At 38.9% G+C, this 24,321-nt stretch overlaps 1 protein-coding gene across 2 annotated transcripts; it reads left to right on the forward strand.

Annotated features, from left to right (window-relative positions):
- Positions 1 to 2,970: 2,970 nt before the first annotated feature.
- On the forward strand, positions 2,971 to 24,065 carry RAB38 (RAB38, member RAS oncogene family). Of its 2 annotated transcripts, XM_065655077.1 has the most exons (4): positions 2,971 to 2,999; positions 5,002 to 5,264; positions 12,437 to 12,717; positions 23,913 to 24,065. In XM_065655077.1, exons 2-4 carry the CDS (start codon positions 5,060 to 5,062, stop codon positions 24,063 to 24,065), a joined length of 639 nt encoding a protein of 212 aa, XP_065511149.1. In that variant the 5' UTR covers positions 2,971 to 2,999; positions 5,002 to 5,059. The 2 variants fall into 2 exon arrangements, with proteins under 2 accessions (XP_065511149.1, XP_065511157.1); XM_065655085.1 differs by lacking the exon at positions 2,971 to 2,999 and having other exon boundaries at positions 5,000 to 5,264.
- Positions 24,066 to 24,321: the final 256 nt, after the last annotated feature.

Here is a 24,321-nt window from a genome sequence, read left to right on the forward strand (position 1 = left end):
ACACTTTTATAACAGGGCTGTAGTTGTAAGGTTTTAGCTGTTTTTGAGAATTGTATTTTCTGAGATTAAACAGACACTGCCATAGACTGTTCCTGCTATCCAGATCTTGTTTTGTAGGACAGCTGGGGCATAATTCCTGAGAGGTAACACTTGGGCACACCTGTTAAATCCATAGTATTATGTTATTGATAGAGTGCTTTCAGCCATGGTGTAGACTGAAATTTTAATGAGGGAGAAAAACTGAATGCAGGAATTATAACTCATTTCAGAACAGTAGCATGACATCTGACCATAAAAGCTATTGGTTACATGAAAATTTGTTTAGATATTCCTTGAAGGATCTTTCCTGATAAAGTATATTTTACGCTAAGTTAATTATAACTTAAGATCGTAATTTAATCAAAAGACAGCTGTAGCTGTGTTTGATGAGTCAATAACTATTCCACTACAGGTACGTTTGATGAGTCCATAATAATTTTTAACTGAATGTCCTAATCCCAAGAACTGTTGGAATGGAAGAAGGGAAAATCTAAACTAATTAAGTCTTTCTAGCCTAAAAATAAAATTGGGGGAAATGCAACATTTTGTTAAAACAATGTATTTCTCTGTAAGAAATTACTCTTGCCATGATTGACTATTCCCATAACAAAATCAGAGAATATGCTAAGACTGAAATGAGGAAGACAATATATTAATAAAAGATGAACAGTCTTCTGTGTAGCTATCAACTTAGTATTTATTCCATACCCCGGATTAATTGGGATAGAGAAGTCTGGCAAAAAACTGTGTAGAATGTCAATGTTCTGAACTATTTTTAAAGCAGGACATAAAATAATCTTCTAATCTATCATATTAATTTGTGTGTGTGTATACATATATATGCATACCCACACAAAGATGTGTATTTAGCATTTCTTTGGCTTATGATGTCATTTATATTACATCATATTCAGTAAGACCAATATGATGGCATTCAAAGCTACCAGGTATAACATTAATAGCTGTGGTGTAAAAACCCTGGATAATTAGATAGCAGTCCTTTAAGTACATAAATATCTAATAATCTGAATGTGCTTCCTTGGACAAGAATTATTACGTTGTGCTTTCAATATCTCAGGAAACATCATTTTAAAAGATATGTTAGTAACAACCACGGTGCTCAGTCAGGACTCACGTCCTTCTCTGTGGTACATGCCATGCAAAGAGGAGTGATAAAATCCAGAATGTAGTTATGCCGTCCATGATTCCTGTCAACATAATTAAAACTATCACTGTAAAACGTTTCACTTTTATGCTGAGGCCAACACAGTCTATAATCCCTTAATTCAATGGAATTTTTTTAAATGTTTACAACAGAGATGTGTAGAGTTTGTATTAATTCCTGCCAATTAAAACAGAATGTTAATATAGTCTATCGATACTAGTATAGGTATTAAAATAGAAATAGCAAAGCATCAGATGACACTGTTGTGGCATATAGCATAGTGGATAGGCAGGGAATAAAAAATAAAGCAGCATAGATATGCGTAATGTCATGTGGAATTTCAATTATTATTTACATTGATTTAATAAAGTTCAAAATGTATGTTTTTACCAGAGAAAACACAGACAAACAACATATAAACACCGGTGACATGTTTACATGTTCTTATTGCCTGGACATTATTGAAGGACCTGAAGCAGCAGAATAAAGGCTTAGAGACACCACCTGGTCCTCCCAGCTTAACAAGTTACTCTGTGTCAGCTGAGCCTTGCTAACTACCTCCCTGTGGGTGGCAAATGCAAACTAATATGGTTTATGGTAGCTGTCCTAAACCGTGGTCTCAGCTAAGACAGATTGCATTGCAACCGCTCCAGGCTAAGGGCGCTTCCCTGGACACCTCTGTCTGCAGCAAACCACTGAGTCACAGTGACCTGGTTGTGTGCCTGAAGGGATCAGCTGGCATCATCAAACAAGTCTTGCCGTGATCGCTTAATACATGACCAGCCGAAATTATCTGCCTTCCCCCCTGGCAGCGTTTCGTGTTCCTGCAGCAGAGCTGCAAATGAGGAACACATCCGCACCTCCCTGCCCTGGTGCCTTCGGGTGCTGGCGAAGCCAAACCAGTACGGACACATAGCTCAGGATGTGGGAACAGACCTCCAAAAAGCCAGTTGAGGGAAGTGGTTGTCCCGCTCTGCTCTGCACTGCTGTGGCCTCACCTGGAGCACTGTTTGCAATTCTGGGTGCCACAGAAGGAAAAGGATATAAAGCTACTGGAGAGTGTCCAGAAGAGGCTATGAAGTTGCTGAAGGGTTTGGAGGGGAAGCCGTATGAGGAGCGGCTGAAGTCACTGGGTTTGTTCAGCCTGGAGGAGACTGAGGGGAGAGAGACCTCATGGCGGCTGCAGCTTCCTCACCAGGGGAGGAGGAGGGGCAGGGCTGAGCTCTTCTCTGGTGACCAGTGACAGAACCCGAGGGAATGGCAGGAAGATGTGCCAGGGCAGGTTCAGGTTGGACATGAGGAAAAGGTTCTTCCCCCAGAGGGTGCTGGACACTGGAACAGGCTCCCCAGGGAGGTGTCCCGGCCCCAGGCCTGACAGTGTTCAAGAAGAGACTGGACAACGGCCTCAGACACACGGTGTGACCTGTGGGGTTGTCCTGTGCAGGGACAGGAGCTGGACTCGATGATCCCTGTGGGTCCCTTCCAACTCAGGACATTCTATGATTCTAAGATGAAGCAAGGGAGGGCTGATGGCCTTCTCCTACCTCAGGAGCATTCAGCTGATGTTGATTATAAAAGCCAATTCACCGTGGAGTTCAGAGATCTGGGTACGGCTTTCCCTCAGCAAGATGCTTCAGTCCATGCTTCACTTTAGCTCAGCAAATCATCCCTCTAAATGCAAAGAAGCCTCCTATGCGCTCACCCCACATGTGAACACCTCGCTGAACACCTTGTTTGTAGCCCTACCATGCTGGGGTGATCTCAATTAAGCCTATGAGGAGCTCATTGTACCAGGGTGTTGCTGGGGTCAAGAATTTAGCCAGGTTCAAAGAAGAATTGGAAACTCAAACAAGTAGCATGATTATCCAGAGCTGTTATAGCTAATGCTAAGAAAAACTTTGGAAGAGAAGTAAAGCCTCATGCTTCTGGGTGTAGGCCAACCTCTAACTACGCTTACTAAGAGCCTAAGACCTCCAGTTACCTAATATCTGCTTACAGTGATCTTCCATGCACTGTTCTCTGAGCATTGGCCATCAGAAAAGAAGGATAAGAGATCAGACATAGCTTCAACCTTGTCCAAAACACCAATTTTGTCATTACTTAAATTGCTAAACTGTCTTAGCCTGTTCTTTTTTTTAATCTCTAAAATGGGAAATCTTCACCTTTAGAGGGGAATTGTGAGTGCTTGGAAGTGCTGGGGTGCCCAATCCTCTCCGAAAATGGCAGTGCTGTGAAGGTAAGATTCACAGACCATACAATACCAGTAGCAACAATAATAAGCTTGAATCATGCAAAGACGGTATGGAGTGAACTGGTTTACTTCTCAAATTGCAGTCTTTTATAATGTCCATAGCTAACAAGGCTAAGCCATTTAAATTTTTGTCTCCAAAAAGAAGGATACAAAGGACAGTTGTTTTTTGGAAAGAGAATTTGTTTCTTATTAAAAATAAAGTGTTTGAAGGAAAATAAGGCATTTTCCTCCTCAAATCATCCATTTCCACTTCGTGTGTATATATATACAAGCTTTAAATTTTGAGTTTAAAGACTCATTATAAAAGGTTGCATAATAGAAGTGTTCTGAATTCTTTGTCTACTAAAATCCAACTTTTTGTATAGATGACAAATTTCTAATACCATTTCGGTGCTTAGTTGGATAAGAACTCCATCAAATAACATTTCAATAAGTGTATAATGTGGAGGGGAGGTTAATTTATTTTATCAAGATCATCAATAAATGTAAAAATCATTCACAGATGACTTTCACACAATATTATAATTCTAGGGGTTTACTAACAGAACTATTAAAGGAATCAAACACCTTTAGGCAATGGATAGTGGTCTCCAGCGAGGCTGCCAAGTTGAAACTGTCACTGTGTTCTCCATTTAAAATATAGGGTCAATCATGTCAGTGGAATGATTTATTCAAATGTGTTCAGTTTTTCACAAGTTCGATATCAGTTATTTTGGAAAACAGAGGACTGTTGAAACACTGGCATTCATATGCTATAACGCTGTTATGCTTTCATAACTTCTGATTATTGGAGTCATGGGATAAATCTGGATTTTTTGCATTTCTTAGCCCAGTTGTATGAAAAAAAAATAAAACAAAAAACCAGCAAGCTGAGTGCTGCATTCAGCATATGTGAGCAATCAGAATTTTGTTAATGAAATGTAAAAATATGTACCTGTTATAATTAAATTCATAGACCCCTCACAGAGTGGACACGTAAAGATGCATTATATTGCTACAATTGCCACTTCTAGTGATCTAACCGCATTTGCACTGACTTATGTTGATTAAAACCAAATCACATCCAAAGTTAAACTCATGCTGGTTTAATTTTTGCGCTTTAATGAAGGCGTGAAACCTCTGAAACGCAATTCCTGATTTTTTGCAGTGACTGGCATTTTATAGATGTCTGGAAACAAGCACAGGATGACAAATTATCACCAAGAAGACAGAGATTTAAAAAAGTACGTAAAACTAGTTCACAACAGAAACACTGTCCTTCCAGCAAGGACCAAAGCAGGGAATAGGACTGTTGCATGAATTTTCCTGCAAAGTCTTTAGTAGCCAGACTAATCCCAAACACACCTCGTGCTGACCTTTACACACATACGCACAAAACTTCCTGGGAGACTTTCTTACCCCCGGCTCCCTTGCTTACTTCATCTCCCAGCAGGGCCGCCTGCTGAACTTGGTGATCCTGCTTCCATACAAAGGGAAAGAGCCTCCACCTACCTTCTCTCCTTCCCTCCCCGGTTCCTCACTCCCTCTCTCCCCCTCGGGCTGGCAGGATTCCTCGGGCAGAGCATGCAATCAGTTCGCAGGGAGCAGCCGCAGCCACAGGAAAGATGCAGAAGCACAACCAGAAGGAGCACCTCTACAAGCTGCTGGTGATCGGGGACCTGGGAGTGGGCAAAACCAGCATCATCAAACGTTATGTCCACCAGAACTTCTCCCCCCACTACCGGGCCACCATCGGGGTGGACTTTGCCTTGAAGGTGCTGAGCTGGGATGCTGAGACCGTGATACGGCTGCAGCTCTGGGATATTGCGGGTGAGTACAGAGAAGAACCCTTTGCCACGTAACTCATCCAGAGACAATATACAATATAGACTGAAACTGCATTAATCTTTAAGTTGGGAACTACCAGTGCCTGTGCAGTGAGGGAGAGGAGGTTGAGGAGAGAAAACAGACTGAAATTTTGGAGTTTCCCTAAAGTCAGCAGAACCCCAAACAAGAGGTGTCAGAGTGAAACCTGCCCTGTCTGTTTTTTCTCTCAAGCCCTTAGATGCGTGGAGGGACACAGGCACCTCTCTCCCAATGCCCCAGTTCTTCCCTCATTAGACTCACAGATCTCTGTGATGGGAGGGAGAGTAACAAGAATTTCCTGTTACACCTATTTAATTTAGTGGCAGAGATGAGCATTTCAATAAGATAGTTGAAATTATTTTGATCATTTTTAAAAAAAAAAGAATAAATATCACTGAGTTACTTTATCAAAATACCGTCCTTCTTCCTTTCCTTCCTCTTTCCTGCCTACCTTCCTTCAGCCCAGTGAAATGTGAACAACTTCTGACATGCTTTGAAAAGAGAAGTGTTTCTCTTTGGCAATAATCCTGGTTGTTAAAAATGTATTTACTCATGTTTTCTTGTCTTTATTCCGTATCAAGTAAAAAAAGATAATTTACTCTGCAGGGAGAAAAAGCATAAAGAATTCTAGTTATCCTTGCATGCTTACATAATTAAAAAATGCAGAATTTGACTTGTCATTTTCACTGCTTTGGATTTTTTATATTTGGCTTCCAAGTAAAACCACAACTTTTTATTTTTGCCACTGCCATTACTAGAAGTTAATCATTTTTATTCTGTACACAAAATAAAAGTTTATCTTGATGGCATATTTTGCATGCTTTAAGTAATCATTTTTCATTTAGCGTACGTAGAAATCCAAGTACAGCTATACCACAATAGCATACAGAAAAAAGGAGAGTGTTTTAAAAACTGAATTAATTTAAGAAGTTACATTTGTTAAGTAATGAATAGAGGTGAACATAATATCAGCTGTTAGGTAACTGTGCCAGCGTGTGGCCTGAGCTGTGGGTTCAGTGATCTAGTCTGGAACAGCACCCAGTAAAACTAGTGAAATGAAAAAATTCTTGACATTCTTCTTGGTGGAGGGAGTGCCTTTCTTCTGCACTGACCTGCCTCATGTCTGAGCTCTGAATTTGGCACCAAGGTACTAAAATTTATGCAACAACACTGCTTTATGCAAAACATGAATAACCTCAGTTTTCTCACACATCTGTATGGCCTCATGGGTTTATGCTATTAAATACATATAAGTTCAGTTTTCTTTATGAAGTTGGAATAATGGGGAAAGCGTTGGCCTTATTGCTTACCAGTGACTGATTAGAACAACAAATATATACACATCCTGCAAAACTTTTCCGCATGAGAAAAAGCATTTAATAGTAACTTCTGAATGCATCAGGGACTTAATGAATGTATTTTGCATGCCTTGTTTCAGAGATTTATTATGCTACTAATCATGTGCTGGCAGATCATATGATGTAGCTTTCAGTCAGGCTGCAGAAGCAATTACACCAAGTTGTAGAGCTGAATGACTAGCATGCTTTCTGAGTTATCACACATGACGGAGAGAATTACAGCGTAGTACTAAATTTCATATGAATTGCTCAATTCAAAGCATCTCTGTGAAGGTCAAGACAGTGGTCAGTAATAAAAAGAGTTGCTGTCTCAGTTTTAATGGCTTCTGTGTAAGGAGTTTCAGCTGCTGATGGCTATACACAGAAAATAATTTATGTAAGCAACAAGCTGAATTCAGATCAGGGTGCTGTTGGCATAGAAGTTATCACCAATAAGGCGTCTGACTGGTGAGAAAAAGTTATTTAAAAATGAAAGTGAAGTAAAACTGATTGGAAATATAGAAGGAATGTAAGTGTTTTATCCTGGCTGTGGCTGGTCATATACCACCGCTTGCAAAACACAAAGGATAAGAATGAGGAAAATAAAATTTCTAGTCTCAGAATATCCTCTCTTTTGGTAGAATTTCTGGTGATGTTTAGTTTTGGGGATAAAACAATAAATTTTCAGTCTCTAACCAAGCTGAAGGATGTTGGCTTAGCATTTAGGACATCTGGAATTGAAGCAACTGCTACAAATGTATCAATATATGAATATATATGTGTTTGTGTGTGTGTGTATCAGGTATCATTTTAACTCTTACATCCTTTCCTCCCCCTCCATTATACAGCAAGTAAACTTACTACTCAGTGTAACGTGTACTCTTCCTTGCACTTCACTATGTGGATCAGTGGGTAGTAAATTGTTTAACAATTTAGAAATAACTTTATTAAAAATGTTTTGCGTAAAACTAGTGTCGAGCTTGTCTACATTATTAGTAGGATTGACATATGTGGTGGCTTCATGGCAGGGGTGACATACTCTAGCCATGGTAGGACCAAGAAGCTTACCTTTCTTTACCCTTACAGACATAGGAAGAAAAAGCAAATGTCATCTAGTACCGTTTAATTTCATAGTTAAATGTAGTTTATATACCTGTAACATATTTTTCTGTATTCTTTAATTTGGTAAACGAAACTATAGTAAGATCTAATAGCTAAATGCTGGAACTGTATTTATTTAGATAAAAGATAATGCTGAGCAATAAGGATAACTAAGCATTAGAAAAATTAATTCAGTGATAAGGTAGGTTCTGCATCACATTATTACATTAAGACTAGGGATTTTAAAACAGACAATATACTCCTGAAGCTATGGGTGTTAGACAGGAATAATTGGACAAAGCTTCATGTTTTATGATGTTATGATATCTGTAACAACACACTGGCATTAAAAATCTATGAATTTATGGCTGATTCAGTGAAGTGCCTAAGTTTCAAGTGACTGAATTTTTACTCTTGAGTTTGGGAGGAGATATACATGGTAAAACTCTCATTGTCTTTAATTTCCTTGCAACAGTTCCATTTTATTTCATTGAATGTCCCAAATTCTCAGTTTTGGTGTTCATGTCCCTGTTAAGTGTGCCACCACATCTTTAAATCTCACTCCTCAGTCAATGTTTTGTTTGTTTCCATATATTTCTGCTGCCTCTGTATGAGTATTCTTGAAATTAATTAACATATTGTTAGAAGGAAAACTTTAAAAGAAACTCTCAATCGTATTTTGAACAAGGCTGTTGTGGTGGGGGTGGCTCTGCAGACACAAGCTGGGGCTGCTTTTGAAGAAACCAACTATTGCAGCCAGTGGATCCATGTGTATTTCTTACTCACATTTCTGCAAGGCTGCTCTCAGTGCTACGGCCCGTGTTTCATGTCCACACAGGCTGAGATTTCTCTGAAAACCAGTTTGAGCTGCAGATTTACTGCAGGGAGCAGCTCTGCGAGCGCAGCGGAGGGCAGAGAGCAGCACTTCAGAGCCTTCCCCCTTCCCTGCTAATTTTTCACAGCCTTGTCAGCATCACCCTTATCCCTCCTGCTGTGTATGTGTGGGCTGGATTATTCACTGCTACCAAAAATACATTGGTTTGCTTTTACAAGGCTGGTTCTCATCTCGTAAAGAGATGGACCAGTGCATTGGAGACCATACCAGTGGTAAAAGAACAGTTTCATTTCCTTTCCCTGAAACTTTTACCTTCAGAAACATCAATCTTTGCACAGATATAGGCAAATGTCTCTGCAGCTGTGAAGTTTTTAAGACTGTTATTTTCCAGAAGGAGTAAATGGGCTGTTCACTAATGCCAGGCACAGCACACCCTCAGCAGTTTAGGCTTTTAGTGGCTGCTAAGCATTGTGGTACATATGCATAAATAAGATAGTCACGGTGATTTCTAGGCTAAGTTACCCTGAAATTACTGTTCTGCAAACATAAATAAGTCCCTGGCTGTGGTGGGTTTATTTCAGTATTGATTTGTGGTGGGATGCATGGGCCTGATCTTGCTGATAGCTTGCTTTTCCACATTCTGGAGTGCTGAATAGCACCTCAAGGCTTGCTTAAGTTTCAATCCATGAAGACGATGACTTGAATTCAAGGGTAAAAATCCTGAAAGTTGTTTTGAAGTGAAAGATAAAAGATGTTTCCATCTTCTCCACAATTTCCAGCTTCTCAATGTTGGCTAAAGGCCCTCTGTAAAGCATGGTGGTTCCCAGCTTTTGCCTCTCAGGATGAGGGATGGTGGCAAGAAGTAAAACCCATTGTAAAACTGGGCATTAAGCAGTTTTAATCATTTTTTTTATCTTGTACTATATTGCAGATACTGTAGGCAGATGATGGAAATTATCTGAGTTTTAGCACTTTATCACGGTTTTTTATAACTTCATCAGAGATGATAGTGGTTAGTGAAAATTGTAGATTTCCTTACAAGTCATGCTGTCAAATTTATGTGGAGTTCATTTTTATAAACTATGAAAACTCAGCTGTTCGTTACTTTAAGCCCATGAAATGATACCTTCCCCTGCTGCAGAGGTGCCACTGAGATCAAGATAAATGTGCAGGCAGATGCCATTCAGACAGGGAGTCCTTGTCTTTCATGGAAATATTTTTGCTTTAGCACCTTGCTCTCACTGGGTTCACTTCAAAGTGGGGTAGGATTCATCTGGTTTCACAATTAAACATCTTGTACTGAACCATCTGGGTATAAGCTGCTCACCCTGGGCTCGCCAGAGTCCTGAGGGCAAAGATTAAAACCTCCATAATGAAGCTGTGTGACCACTCTTAAACATCTGTCCTTGCTGAGAAGATGCCCTCTAGATATCTTTTCTCAATCTCTGATGACAAAGGCATCCTAATCTCAGGAGGAGCAGCTGAGGGAACTGGGGCTGTTCAGCCTGGAGAAAAGGAAGCTGAGGGGAGACCTCCTCGCTGTCTACAACTACTTGAAAGGAGGTTGTAGCGAGGTGGGGGCCAGTCTCTTCTCCCAGGTAATGAGTAATAGGATGAAAGCTGTGCCATGGGAGGTTCAGATTGGATATTAGGAAAAACTTCTTCCAGGAAAGGTTGTCAGGCATTGGAACAGGCTGCCCAGGGAAGCTGTTAAATCACCATCGCTTTTACGAAAACAATGGCTTTTCTGTGCAGTGAAAAACCTAGATCTGTGCAAAAAAGCTGTAAGCAGGAGGAATCAGTGTCATACCCTTTGTCAGAACTTTGTGGGCCACTGCTAGCCAGAAGATCACGCCATAAGAGCCTTTTATTTTTCTAATAACTTTGATCGTTTCTGATGAATGATTTTATGCCGCAAATTAATAATTTAGTCAATGTTCTGTGACAACATGTCCCACCTATCTTAGAGATCTGTGTCTCAATTAATATGTGTAAGGCCCAAGTTTAGCTGTTCTTACATCATCTGCATCTGAACTACAGTGCAAGCATCTCAAGAACTTTGCATGAGAAGTAAAAAGTACCACTGAATATGCACCAAAACCTAGTTGTACATGTTGCTGCTTGCCTCACTGTTAAGTTTCTAATCAGACCCTGACTTCTGTTTGAAGGCACCTTCTTGCAGATGAAAAAATAATTTCTCAACAAGGAGATTATTGAATGGCACATGACTTAGACATTCATCTGATTAGACCACTGATAGGAATCATAAGACATTTTAGTAAAGCACAACCATAAGGAATTTTCAGTATGACCTCATATCTCTCAGAAATGGTATATTTCTGTCTTGCTTCATCAGTGGGACACAGTGTTTGTTTAAAGTAAAAAAAAATTCTAACATGAATTTGGAGAAGACAGATATACATTTTTGGTTTCTGTATCATGTGAATGACTTTCACATTGCTGCAACAGCTAGTGCATAAAACCAAGGATAAACATCACAAACAGATGGTGTTGACCCCATAAGTGCATTCAATGCTATTTCCGTTAAATGAAACTACATGGCCTAGAAGCTCAGTAATCAGCACTCTTCAATTTTCAACCCAGCCTTGCATTTGACAGTACAATTTCCATCAGATAAAACCTCCACAGGTAACCTTCCTGGGGGCAAAGGCAGACTACCAATCTTCTTGTCTTCCTAACCTACTCAAAGTTATTCACATTGAGAAAGTAAGGCTAGGAACAGGTTCCCATTGAATGTTTTCTATTTTCATAGCACCTTTTCTCAGCTATGGAGTGATATAATTAAATACAAGAGTTATCTTGCTTAAAGATTGCTGTTATTGTGAGATGTTTCAGGAATTCTTCTTTTTCAGATCACAGCTCAGCAGTAGACATCAATGTAAATTCTATTTCTTTCAATTCAAGAAAAATCCTGTGTAATTTCTTTCCATTCTTTGAAACATTTTTTCCTAAGTTTCCATGAAAACAGCATATATATTAACAAACTCACAGCTGGTCAACATACCACATCCTGATGTCAAGTGTGTTAATTTTTACAATCTTAAATATATAAAAGGATAGATGATTACAAATGTTCATGTTTGAATATAACAAGATGTTGTTATTAATAGCTTACAAAAATACTGTAAATAACTTCCCAGAAAACACTTTGAATTCCGCAAATAAAACCATAAAGCTTCTGAACAGATCTAATGTGAAACATCTCCTCCCAGAAATTTTTACTGGAGCAAGACAGCTCTTCATATTATAACTTATATGCTATTTCTTAGAACACTTTGCATGTTTGTAAAGCTTTAAACTCACCTTTCTCACTCCTGTGTTTTAGTTTGCCAGTAAAAGTAAATTCATAATGATTCTAATTGCCAGTATGGCTCCAGAGCTTACTTATGTTATTTGCATGAGAATATGCAGGATCCTCTTCATACATGAGCAGACCAGTTGTATTAGATGTTTCCCACAAAATATTATTGTAGTATCAAGGATCTTCCAATCTAGTACCTGCATTTGTTTTGATTCCTGTCCTATAATGTACACTAAGATCAATCTGGCAGCTTCGTAAGACTCTACACTGAAGTTCAAGCTTGTCATGAAGTTATTAAACTTCCTTGGATATTTGCTTTACAACTCCTTTTTCATGCTATACTCTTTTGCATTTTCATACGAATGAGTATGGTACTTATCATTATTTAGACAGAGAGTAGCTTTCCAGAGACTTACAAAATGAAGTTCTACCATCAGTAATATTCTCTTAGCAAACCTGGTATGTGAAATATTGACCTCAATTGGAAACAGAGATTTTTATTAGGTGGTGATTTTTTTCCCTCCTACTTTCTTCATTACAGGTCAGGAAAGATTTGGAAACATGACCAGGGTATATTACAGAGAGGCCATGGGGGCATTTATTGTCTTTGATATTACAAGACCTGCAACGTTTGAAGCAGTGACAAAATGGAAAGAGGATTTGGACTCTAAGTTGGTTCTTCCAAATGGCAAACCTGTGCCAGCAGTTCTCTTAGCAAATAAGTGCGACCAGGGAATAGATGTTCTTATGAACAATGGCATCAAGATGGATCAGTTCTGCAAAGAGAATGGCTTCGTGGGCTGGTTTGAAACATCAGCTAAGGTAATGTTTCCATTTCTTTTGAAATGTTTCTCCAAATACAGAGAAGTCAGTTCCTGAAATATTTCGCTTGACCAAAATATGTACCTGGCAAAGCTCCTCTCTTGATGGGATTAGTTAAAGGTGAATTTGTTCAATTAATACATTTCTATTTCTTTTAGACCTTTTATTGCAAAGCAAAATATATGCAACATTCTGAAATAATACGATAGGCCAGCAGTAAAGTATGTAACTGGTCACAACTTGCTGCATAATAGCCTGGGGAGAAACATGACCTTTGACAAAGCACAAAAGCTACTTCTGGTGGATGATACTTAACAGTGAATATTATCTCTAAATATTTATATACCCACTTTTCCTGAGAAATGCTGATTTGAGACAACAGCTTTATTGTATTAGATTCCAGAGAAAAAGTCAGTCTATCATAGTGCTTGTACAATGCTTGTTGTTATAAGCTCTCATTCTCAAAAGCCTTTTCAAAAAAACCCACATATCTGGGGAAGAAGGAAAGACCAGTGGTCAAAGTGCCACAGGAGTTGCTCTGAGGTTCAATTCGTTGCCTTGGTGCAGATTTCCTGTGTGACTATAAGAAAATTGAGAAAAAAAATAAGAAAGGGCACAGGGAGTTTCAGAGTACAAAGACCCAATGTTCAGTGGTCCTGTGTATAAATTTCAGATTTCTCAGATAATTTCAGTGCATGCAAGATTTGGGGAGCTGGCATGTGAAATATTAATTTGAACACAACACTTTAATGGATATCGTGTTTATTGTATTATCTAATTCTGAAAGCTGGTGTCATCATTAACAACTCTGGGGAACATTTGGATGTTCTAGTAAACAGTTTGGCTCTGGTTTGACCTAGATTGTTAGTAGACTGAAGCGAAAAGGCTGCATTCTATTGTTTAATTTAAATGCATTATGAAATTTACTTCAGAATCTTTGGAGTATATACATATATTTTACTTTTCTGAATAATTCTTTAAGCATTAATATTTAAGAGAGGTCACACTTGTAATTGGCAGAAGTAACAGCAGGTGACCAGCAGCATGTCCTAGACTGTCTCGAACATTGCATGAACTCCAGGCTGAGATTCCAGCCTTTCAATACTCAAAGGGAGCTCATAAGAAAGATGGGGGCAACATTTTAGTAGCCCTGTTGTGAGAGGACAAGGAGTAATGGTTTTAAAGTAAAAAAGGTAGATTTAGGCTAGATAGAAGGAAGAAAGTTTTTACAATAAGGGTGGTGGAACACTGACACGGGTTGCCCAGAGAGGTGGTAGATGCCCCATCCCTGGAGACATCCATTCTTTGCAGTCAGTGTCTTTGCTTTCCTACTGAATGAGTCTCAAAACAAGTCAGTGTTTCTTCGAAATGCCATTTTTAGGGACACATTTTGGTCTAGGTCAGTCTGTAAATTATCTTGCTGTACAAACATGGCACTTCCCATTCCTGTATGTGCATGACCCAATTTGGATTCAGGTCTGTGGTTCTCTTCTGATTTGTGCTAGCAAGGCCACTGGAATCCAATGTTCCTGTTTAAGATAACCTAAATTTTACTATAGATAATGTCTAGTTCTGGTTTAAGAAAGAGGCCAAGATCCCTTACATCAGTTTCTTCATAAGAATTACGTCAGAAAGCTAACTATTCCAGAAAAACAAACAAAGAAACGAATTAACACCAAACACCAAAGAAACAGAAAACCCAGAGAGTGAAGCATTTGCAACAGCTGCCGTCAGCAGTAGATACGGAGAGTTAGCAGATTATTACAGGACAAATTATTCTTTTTTCTATAAAGATTAAAGATTTCCAACATTCTATTAGGTGTCTAACTGTCTTTCAGGCCACAAATAACATGGAATACCTGGTTGTGACTATTTTTGGAATCCACTTAATCAGTGATGTGTAACAGTGTATATGGCTATTTTCTTCAGAATTACTTCTTCTTCATTTCTGATATGTATTTGAGTCTACATTTCTTTAAAACAAGAACTAATTCACTGAAAACTGAAGCCTGAGTTCAAAACCATCACAAAAACCATGTGGAGATAAATGCATAAAAAATTGTTTGAAAATACCTGCATCTAAAAGACTTTCAAGGAGAACGAGAGGGAATAGGATGGACCATTGTCTAAAGGATACAGGGCCATAGTTTCATTATTGTAGGTCTGGATTAACAAAGTCATGCAGTTGGTCACTGCTCTTTGGCCTATGAGAAATGAATCTGTACCATGAATTCCATACATCAGTCCCCAGAAAGCACCTGTCCACCTCTTAAAAAGAACAACTACACTTACTGTGCCAAGGGCCATTGCAGGTCATGGCAGAGAATGAATGTACAAACAATTTCAAATGTCACAGTGAGGTTTTACCATGATAATGGAGCCAGTCTTGGGCAGAACTATGGAAGTATAAAGGACAAATGAAGTTTAAAAAAGTCACAACAGAGGAAAAGTGTTCCAAGTTTTTCTAAGACACATAGAATTAAAAGAGTTATTTTAAACAAAGGAAATATAGAGATTCTTCTTATTTTGTTTAACTCAGAAACCCAAACAGTCCTCAGGTTACTAGTGCAATTATGTGGGAACAGAAAGAAATCCAGCTGTGACAAAACTTGTCTTCAACAGCCACTGTGAAGGGAGCAGTGAGAGCTGAGGACATGGGACAGTTAACAGACTGTTCTCTGCTGCTATAGACTAAAGGTTAGCATCTGCTATTCTACAATCTCCACACCTCATTTCCATCTACAACTGGAGGCTCCTGACTTCAAAATGATGCAAAGAAGAGTAATTCCACTGAAAATGATAGAATCACAACATCTAGGCTGAGTTAGATCAGAATAATTTTCTCACTTGGTCTAAGTTCTGAACTAAAACCTATGCACTTTTTTTTAAAACAAAAATTATTACTGCTATTTTAAAATATTGGATGTTACATGTACCTGGTATTCTTTCAGCCTAGGGCGTACTAAATAATTGAACTCAGGTCTAGGGAAAATAAAAGCCTAGCTATGTTTGCTGTAGAGAATAGAAACTGAATAACACTGCCAGAGAAGTCATCGTATACCAGCCAGCAGTTTTAGCAGTTCAAATAAGTAATAACTCTTTTTCTGTGGTATCCTGGAATAATTAGATCTCCAGAGGATTTTTGGAGATGTGCTCGGAAATGTTAAAACCTTCAGAGCAAACCGAACATGATTTATGCGTTTTGGAAAAACAAAGGTGATTACTTATAAAAATACATCTTTTAGTTCTGGTTGTCTTGCAGAAAGTATAATGGCATACTATATATGTACCAACCATATTTCAAGCTGTCAATGGTTTGAATTTTTTGTCTGTAGCACTGGTAGGTTATACAAAAACCCATCACTGTGTTATTCACTGGTGCTGTTTTTGTTAACAACTTCAATATAAAATATTTGAGCCATCTAATGCATTCACATGTATTTATTTTGATTCTTACATTAATCTGAAGGAAATACTCAGTCTGTTCCAATTTTCTACTCCCTACAAAGAAAGAAGAATTTGTTCTGAGAGTTTGCCATGTAAGAAGGGTCTTGTTGGGCAACAGCACAATGAAGTATAATCACAAGTTATACATGTCACCATATATCCGGTGGAGAGCTTGGTCTCTTTTATGTATACGTATTTAGTTTGCTCATATTGATTGCAGTCTGAAAGATGCATCTCCAGATAATCATGAAATGATCTTTAATAGTAAATTCTTTAATAAATTTCATGTCCACAGCTACCATGAAAGATACATTTTTTTGAAGGCAGGAAATTTCTTCTTCCTGTCACACATTTAATCATCCAGCATGTGGCCAGGGTAGCTGAGCACTCCTCTCACATTTCAAAGTATTTAAACTCTTTTTACTACTGCTCCTAGTTCAAAAAGGTGAACTTTGGCTTAGATTAGAAAAGCAGCAATTTCAATCTTATTTTCACTTTAAAATGTAAACAGAGCTTGTGCATCAAAACAGACAAGTCAGGCAAAACTAAATGTGCTTGAAAATACCAACTTCAGGAATAACTTGAAATACCTTACGACTGACTATAGCCATGCTGTGATTATGCCTGAGTTCCTCTTTTCCCTGCTGTAATTCTGCTGTCAGCAATACAGAATAAGATAAAAAGACATTCAAGTTTTGTCCAAATTGCCAGGAAGGGCTGGTAGCTGTGCTTTTCAGAACCTTAACAAACTGCATTCAGCACACAGCTCCTTGTCTGCTGAGCATCATGGCCTGGAGACTGAATGAGCACTGAGTCTCTTGGCTATTTGAATATATCCTATTTGGATCAGGAAAAAGGTATAGAATCTTTCTTCCTCTCGAAAGCGTGAATAACTTGTCCTTTCTCCAGCTATTGTCTGACAGGCCGTCAACAGTGTGAATTAGTGCCCAAACGCTGGACTAGGAATCAGGAGTCCTGTTTGCCACTGATCTACTGTTTGACCTTCAGAAAGTCACTCTCTCCTCTGATCCAGCCTCTTCTTCCACAAAGCAAGGAGAACAATTCTGCTGTGAGCTCTGTGAACACACCAAGCTCTACTACCCCTTGTTTAAATCACAAATTCTTGAGTTCTTCTGACTCAACAAATATTACAAAAGTTGAAAAAAACAAGCTATATGGTAGACTTGCAGAGGAACAGGTTATGTGGTTTTGTTTTCCATAAAGACAAATGAGGTTTGGACATGTATTTGAATTAGGCTGACACACTACAACTAACCTGCTAATCTGGTAACTGAAACCAAAGCAATCCATTTAAGGCTGCCAGAACCAGTTAGGAATGTAGGGCTTCCTACATTGTCTTGTTAATTTACCCCCCCAAAAAAAAAAAAGTCTAACTAATCTCACTGCACAGAGCCTTAGAAAATATTTCAGCTTCTGCCATACACCAAGAAAAGGAGCTGACACCTAGGCAGAAGCTTTCAGTTTAGATATAGTCACTCTGTGCAGACTCCTCTGCAGAGCTTGTTTCCTGTAACTAAAAGAAGAGGACTTGTTTCAGATTATTCTAGAGGTATCAGGGCTATCCTATAGCTCTCCGGATCACTTTTGTGAAGTAAATTATTTAGTGCTGGCCAAAAGCTGGTAAATCACTGGTTCAATCACAGGAATTATCTTGTTCTAAGGGTTGTAGTCATAGCAGTTCGCATCCATGAATCTCATGTTGGTGCACCCAGAGGGCTTTTAACTTGTATAGTTGTTTTTTCCTAGAAACACAACCACAACAGTACAGCACAACATCTCAATAAGGCTCTGCTGCCAGCTGTTTCCAAGGGAGCTCTGCTAAGGGAGTGTGTGGACTTGTTCCCACAGATTGCTTGCTCCAGAGGATGGCAGGTTAAAACACCCTGAAAGTCATTTCCCTGCTCTTGGATTTTAGTGCATTATAGAAACAAAACGTGGAAGCTATGCAGTTCTCTCTAGATTCCCATCTAATATTTGAATATTTCAGAATTCGTAAATATTTTCTTAAGGGAAGTCGACTTCTTCAAGTCCAGTAGTAGACTCATGTCACTAAGCGGTGCTGGCTAAGACATCCCCAAGTGCCCACATTAGGTAGCTGTGCCTGCATACATGTTATTCTTCACCCCAACTTGCAAGGTGAGACTCAGAAGCATCAGATTCAGTCAAAGAAACTACCCAAATGTAGAAATGGAGCAGTTTTATACCAGAAAACAACAAGACAGACAAATCTAAGATATCTGGATATCAAAGAAATGTTTCATCTGGAAGTGAGACAGGCCCAAAAAAACAGCAAAGGCCTTTTTTTCTTCTGTAAAGAGCTAAGAGCCAGTCTAATCCGAGAGGATTTATTTCATGTATTAAAATGGAATGCTCTAAATGTTAATGTTCTGCATCTGCATTAGAGATGACAGATAAGGAGGAAGGCAATCCAGAATGCAAAGAAGCTTGCTGAACTTGTGTACTGCTTTGAGACACTTTCAATAAAGCATTTATTTTCCTGTCAGTTGATTGTTGCATTACAAGAAAATGACATTATTTCCCATAGCAATAGTTTCAAAGATTTTAAATCATGCAACTGTCCTTCCCTGACCCAAGTTGCTATCCTTTCCATAACACTGCCCTTTGAAAAGATACATTTGAAGGAGACAGATCTACAAAGCAAACTGTAATTTTGTTTGTGTCTTCCAGTGTGCCTTTCTGGCTTTCAGAACTTTCTCAGAGTTGTTTTCTTTGCCTTGCTTTGTTTGGTAACAGAATAAAGAGCAGCATGTGCTGATTTTTACTTTTTCTTTCTTTCTTGATGGGGTCAAGAGAAAGACAGACTCAAGTACCCAGACATCATCACAGAAGTTGGGTTCAGGTCCTTGCTCTGTCAGGCTTTGGCAGATTGATGCAGAGTAAGTCTCTTAGGGCGGGATTAAACAACTTAGTTCTTGCATCAGTGACTGCAATAGTGTTTTCAGGTGCTGAGGCTTACTGAGGCACAGAAATCACAGAAATGGGTTAGGTACTTCAGGGGACACGGCAAGTGAAGATGCCTGCGAACGGTTTTCATAAAAGCTAAACCAGGATGTTAATGTGAGAAGTAGAGCAAAAGCAGGAAGAGATGACCGACAGCAACAAAGGCACCATGATATGGGAAAGATCATTCCTTTTTGTCTTGCAGTAAACCTCTCCCCCAGGCTTTGGGAAAGAAAGGTGTTGTGCTCCTACGTTATCATGAGAAAACTTCAGACTATGCCATCTTCCACTTTCCAACTAGCCACCGTATGCTGGACCAAGTTTCATGCAGCTTCCTCTGTTTGGGACTCTTCTTTTTCTCTATTTCATAAACGGCCATAGCAGCACTTTCCTATCACAGAAAGATGCTGTGTAGGTAGACACATCAAAAATGCGATAATGAGTAACAACAACCTTAAAAGTAGTAGTATCAGTAAACAGGCCTTCCCTCTTGTTTGGAAAGTAGTGAAGGTAAAAGTGACCTCAGAAGAGGCTGGAAATCACGCTATAGCACTACAGGTGCACCTAGTACCATGTCAAGAGTGAGGTAAACACTGAACATCTTAATTTTCAGAAGTGACTCCACCATGGAGGCACAGTAGGGCTGTCAGTATGACCTAAAGAATTTGCTCAAAACATGAAAGGAAGTTAGTAAAAACAAAACAAACAAACAAACAAAAAGAGAGGAGAGGAGTGAAGTGGAGTGAAGAGGAGTGGAGACGAGAGGAGAGGAGACGAGAGGAGACAAGAGGAGAGGAGAGGCAAAGGAAAGAGAAAAAAAAAGGTCTGAACTGCAGCAGTCATCACAATTCCTGGGGTGTTTTGTGCAGAACAAAAGCCGTAAGAGAGACGACATTTAAGGCATTTCAACACAGAGACCCAATGAATGACATTGCTTCACTCTGTTGTCTCACATTTTCTTTCTTTTTTGAAACATAATTAATTTCATTTTTAGGTGTAACTGGGGCTTTTTCCATGTTTCAGTACAATTAATAGAGTGTCTGTAATTATTCTTGCCTGTCCAATCTTTCACTCTGATTGTTGGTTTCTTTGTATCTGTTAGGTGGATTTTCATCTGCTCCTTTTTCTCTGTCCTTCCCCAGATTGCCTTTCAACACCTCCTGTTCTCTAAAATTACCAAGTCTCTGGGTGTCTGTGTTTGGATAGCAGATCACCTTCTACCATCTGCAGCTGCTTCGCTGCTAGTAGAATATTGATTTTTCTTTTGCAAAACACACTGTAGGAGGAGAGGTGCAGAAATCAATATTTCATTAGACAGACCAGAATACAGCGATGTCTGATCTGCAAACCTAGGACATGGAGTAGACACCATAGGATTAGGGTTGTAACAAAAGGCAACTGTAGCATCAGAAAGGAAGCATTAAAGGCACAGAGCTGGGAGAGGAATCATGGAGTCACAGAATGTTCTGAGTTGGAAGACAATCCACAAGGATCATCGAGTCCAACTCCTGTCCCTGCATATGATAACCCCACAGTTCACACCGTGTGTCTGAGGCCGTTGTCCAGTCTCTTCTTGAACACGGTCAGGCCTGGGGCCGGGACACCTCCCTGGGGAGCCTGTTCCAGTGTCCAGCACCCTCTGGGGGAAGAACCTTTTCCTCATGTCCAACCTGAACCTCCCCTGGCACATCTTCCTGCCATTCCCTCAGGTCCTAGCAGGAGTTGCTTTGTTGACATGAGCACAGGCTACTTGCAACGAGTAACTTAACATGTCACTTCTCATCCATACCACATACCAGTTGTCATCTGAACCACGGGACAAGGCTGGAGCTAGACACAAGCTCAAAACCAGCTGTTCTGTCTGCCAGGGTCACCCTTCCTCTCTTGCTCCCCTTGTAGCCCGGCAGAAATTTTCATCCACACATCTTAGAAGTTCATACAAATGTTCAGGATGAGAAAATACCTCTCTGATCCAACACACGCTATGGACGGGACTTTTTATTCCTTTTCTCTCCTACAGAACAAAAGGCAGAATTTGAATTGCATGGGTGCAAATGCTTTAAACAATGAATCCTCACAAACCAGCACATTTTGCTTGAAGAAGTAAGAGCTCAGTCACACAAACTTCAGGAGACGCATCTGAATGGATGGTGCCCTGGCAGAGAGGAAGGGGGTCATGGACTGAAAGCACAAGTCTTTTCAGGTGGAATGGCTGGAGCTGGGGATGGTATCTATCTGTATCTGATCCCGCTTCACAGATCTTCAGTAGATGTGGGCAGACACCTACCAGCGAAACAGCAAACTCAATCTAAAATATCATTAACAGCATAATTAAGAATATGGGTCAAATTTGGTAAATAACTTCATTAGCAAGGCCAATGCAGAAAAATATAAGCTTTTCATTTTCATATTCCCGAAACTAAATATTTTGATTTCTTATGTCAAAACAAAACTTTCATGTTAAAATTTGGCTTTCTTCTCCCAAATAGCTATTGAGGTTTAAAAAGAGGTTTAATAATCCAATTTTACTTTGGTTTGAGTTCTGTACAAAGTAAACCAGCAGTTTTTTCTTTTATTCTGAACTTTTAGGCTCAGGTCTGGCACACGGACTTCATCTATCACCAGTGGGCATGAGGGATGTTGACCTATGCCCATTTTATGCTTTTGTGGGCTTGGGTTCCTTCCCCCTTTCCCACTCTTATAAAATGCTGATCTTAAGCCTCTGACAAAGAAGGTTTCTGTTACCACATCTGAACATCAATCATTTTGAGCACAATCTCAGATAGTCCCTAAGACATTATTAAAAAAATGCATGCTGCCATCCCAAGAGAGGACCAGCATATGGGTAAATAAAATGCTTATCGGTCCATTAATAAAGGAAAATACAATGCAAAAGATTTTTACACATGTTTTTGTGCATTTAACAATCCTGTTTTATCTCCAGCTTTCTGAGCAGTACTGAGAGATATTCTTCTTTGTCTACATTTTCTAATAAATTTCACAGTGTTCTGAAAATGACTTTTAGTGCATGCTTGAGGAATTTGCTTGTCTGGTCTGAGAGAGCCATGTGATACAGTAACTTTTTAACATCTCAGTACAGAGCTGATTCCCAGCTCTGTATTACTTTCTGGGGGTTAGTATGTAAATGACTTGTCTAAAGATTTGGGTTTTTTACAACCAATAGATATTCTTTACAGGTCAAAGATCAAATATTTAAGTACACTTGTGTAGTTGAAGAAACCTGTGGAATCTTGGCACTAATTAACATTTTCAGTTAGATTTGCAGAATTCAGCTCTTTACGCTGGTGCCAAGGGATGGTCAATGGACTTTGTGGAGCTTTGCTGTTAATTTCAAGGGGATTAGAAATCAGCCTCGCAGAATCCATTACTTTAGCTTTTGATCTTCAGATAATTGTACCATCTCTACTGAAACACACATACGTGTACTTTGGTTTCTTTTATAGCTGGACTTCACACTTAAACATCTCATCTGACTTTTTTTTTGAATATACACATGCCAAAAAAAAAGCTTCACAGTTTATTTTATTAATGACGCTGAACTGATGCTGGCTTTTGCTGAAGGTAGACTCCATGGCATTGTGTGCATGGGTGTTCATAGTGTCAGTACAACAGGCTCCAGATTCAGCTTGGAAACCTGGGTAATCTTACATCGCAAAGAAAAGCATAATCTTTATGGAGCAAGAGGAGTATGTGCATATACATAACTATATAGATATGTATTTGTATGCATTTCTATTTGTATGTATACGGGTGTGTGATATAATTTCCCAGAAAATTGAAGCTACAATGAGGTTTCTATCTCCTGTCATATAAAATAAGTAATCAATGCCAATAATCAGAGAAGAACAACATCTTTTATGCCAGAAAACCTGGCTTTTCGTTCCAAACATGTCATTAAAAAAAAACCCAACCTTACTCAGTATTACTGCTTATTTTATATTCTGTGCTGAGCTGTGTCTCACTGATCAGGCTGTTTCAGCTTTGCTTATTCTACAGACAGAGCAAAGGTTGCTGCAAGTCAATGTGCTGCTGAAGACACATATAGAAAAAGACATGCTTTGCATTTCCTTCTAAACCCCTAGAGTGAGGATTTCTGTCTTACAAATGAAACCAGTGGTGATATGAGTGTTCTGAAACAGTGCATTGGAGATAAGTCAGCCTCAACAAATAATAAGTGAAGACTCTGAAACATATAGAAGGTTTTTGACTGTTTTGTGAATAACTTGAGATCGTGTCATTTATTCAATGAATCTGGTTCATCACAGATTTCATTGTGTGTATCGTATACAGAAATCTTCTTGAAACTGTGGAAAAGGCTTTAAAAATAAATGTTATTTATGGCTGTAATTGGCAATGGGTAATTTATATTTTGAAAATAAGAGCAACCGTTATTCAAGCAGTGAAATATGGACTCTGGAGCTTTACTTCAGGCATCTGTCTTTAACACCCCTCTGGCATTTGCTTGTTTAGTTTATTGAAGCAATCAAATCACCAAGAGTTTGGGGTAATTTAAAGTGAGCCCTGGGTATAATTTAGATATGAATTATAATATGCATAAAACCTAACTAACTTAAAAACTACAGTAAGCATTAGCATTATTTAATATAGTCAATTTTTGAAGACTGTTTATTAAAGAAACTAAACTTTTGATATTCCTTACAGAAAAGTTTAATTATGCACAGGAAATATGCAGCATAGTGTAATTAATATTGACTAATCAACTTCTCTTTCTGTTTCACTTGCAGGAAAATATAAACATCAATGAAGCTTCCAGATGCTTGGTGAAACACATAATTGCTAGTGAGAGTGATCCAGTTCAGTCTATTGAACCAGATATTATAAAACCACACTTGAATTCCTCCAAGATTGTCAGTTGTTCAGCTTGCTTTAAATCGTAAGAGACTTCCAGACTACTGCAAGAGCTGAACAGCTATGATTCACAATTTATACTTTATCCAACATACCCAGCCTTCCCAGATTGTCCATAAGCAGATTGCTATTTTCTCAAAAATATACTTAAATTTTTACATAATTTTTGACAGCTAGAATTTATTATGAGCTGTTCATTGATAGCAACTATTCAAAGCTGTCTTTGGCTACTCGTCAAATAAGACTCATGGTGATGGTTGTGTTTTTCCAGTTGTGTACCACCAC

The sequence above is a fragment of the Caloenas nicobarica genome, chromosome 1 (genome assembly GCF_036013445.1).
Source record: "Caloenas nicobarica isolate bCalNic1 chromosome 1, bCalNic1.hap1, whole genome shotgun sequence".
Classification (NCBI taxonomy): domain Eukaryota; kingdom Metazoa; phylum Chordata; class Aves; order Columbiformes; family Columbidae; genus Caloenas; species Caloenas nicobarica.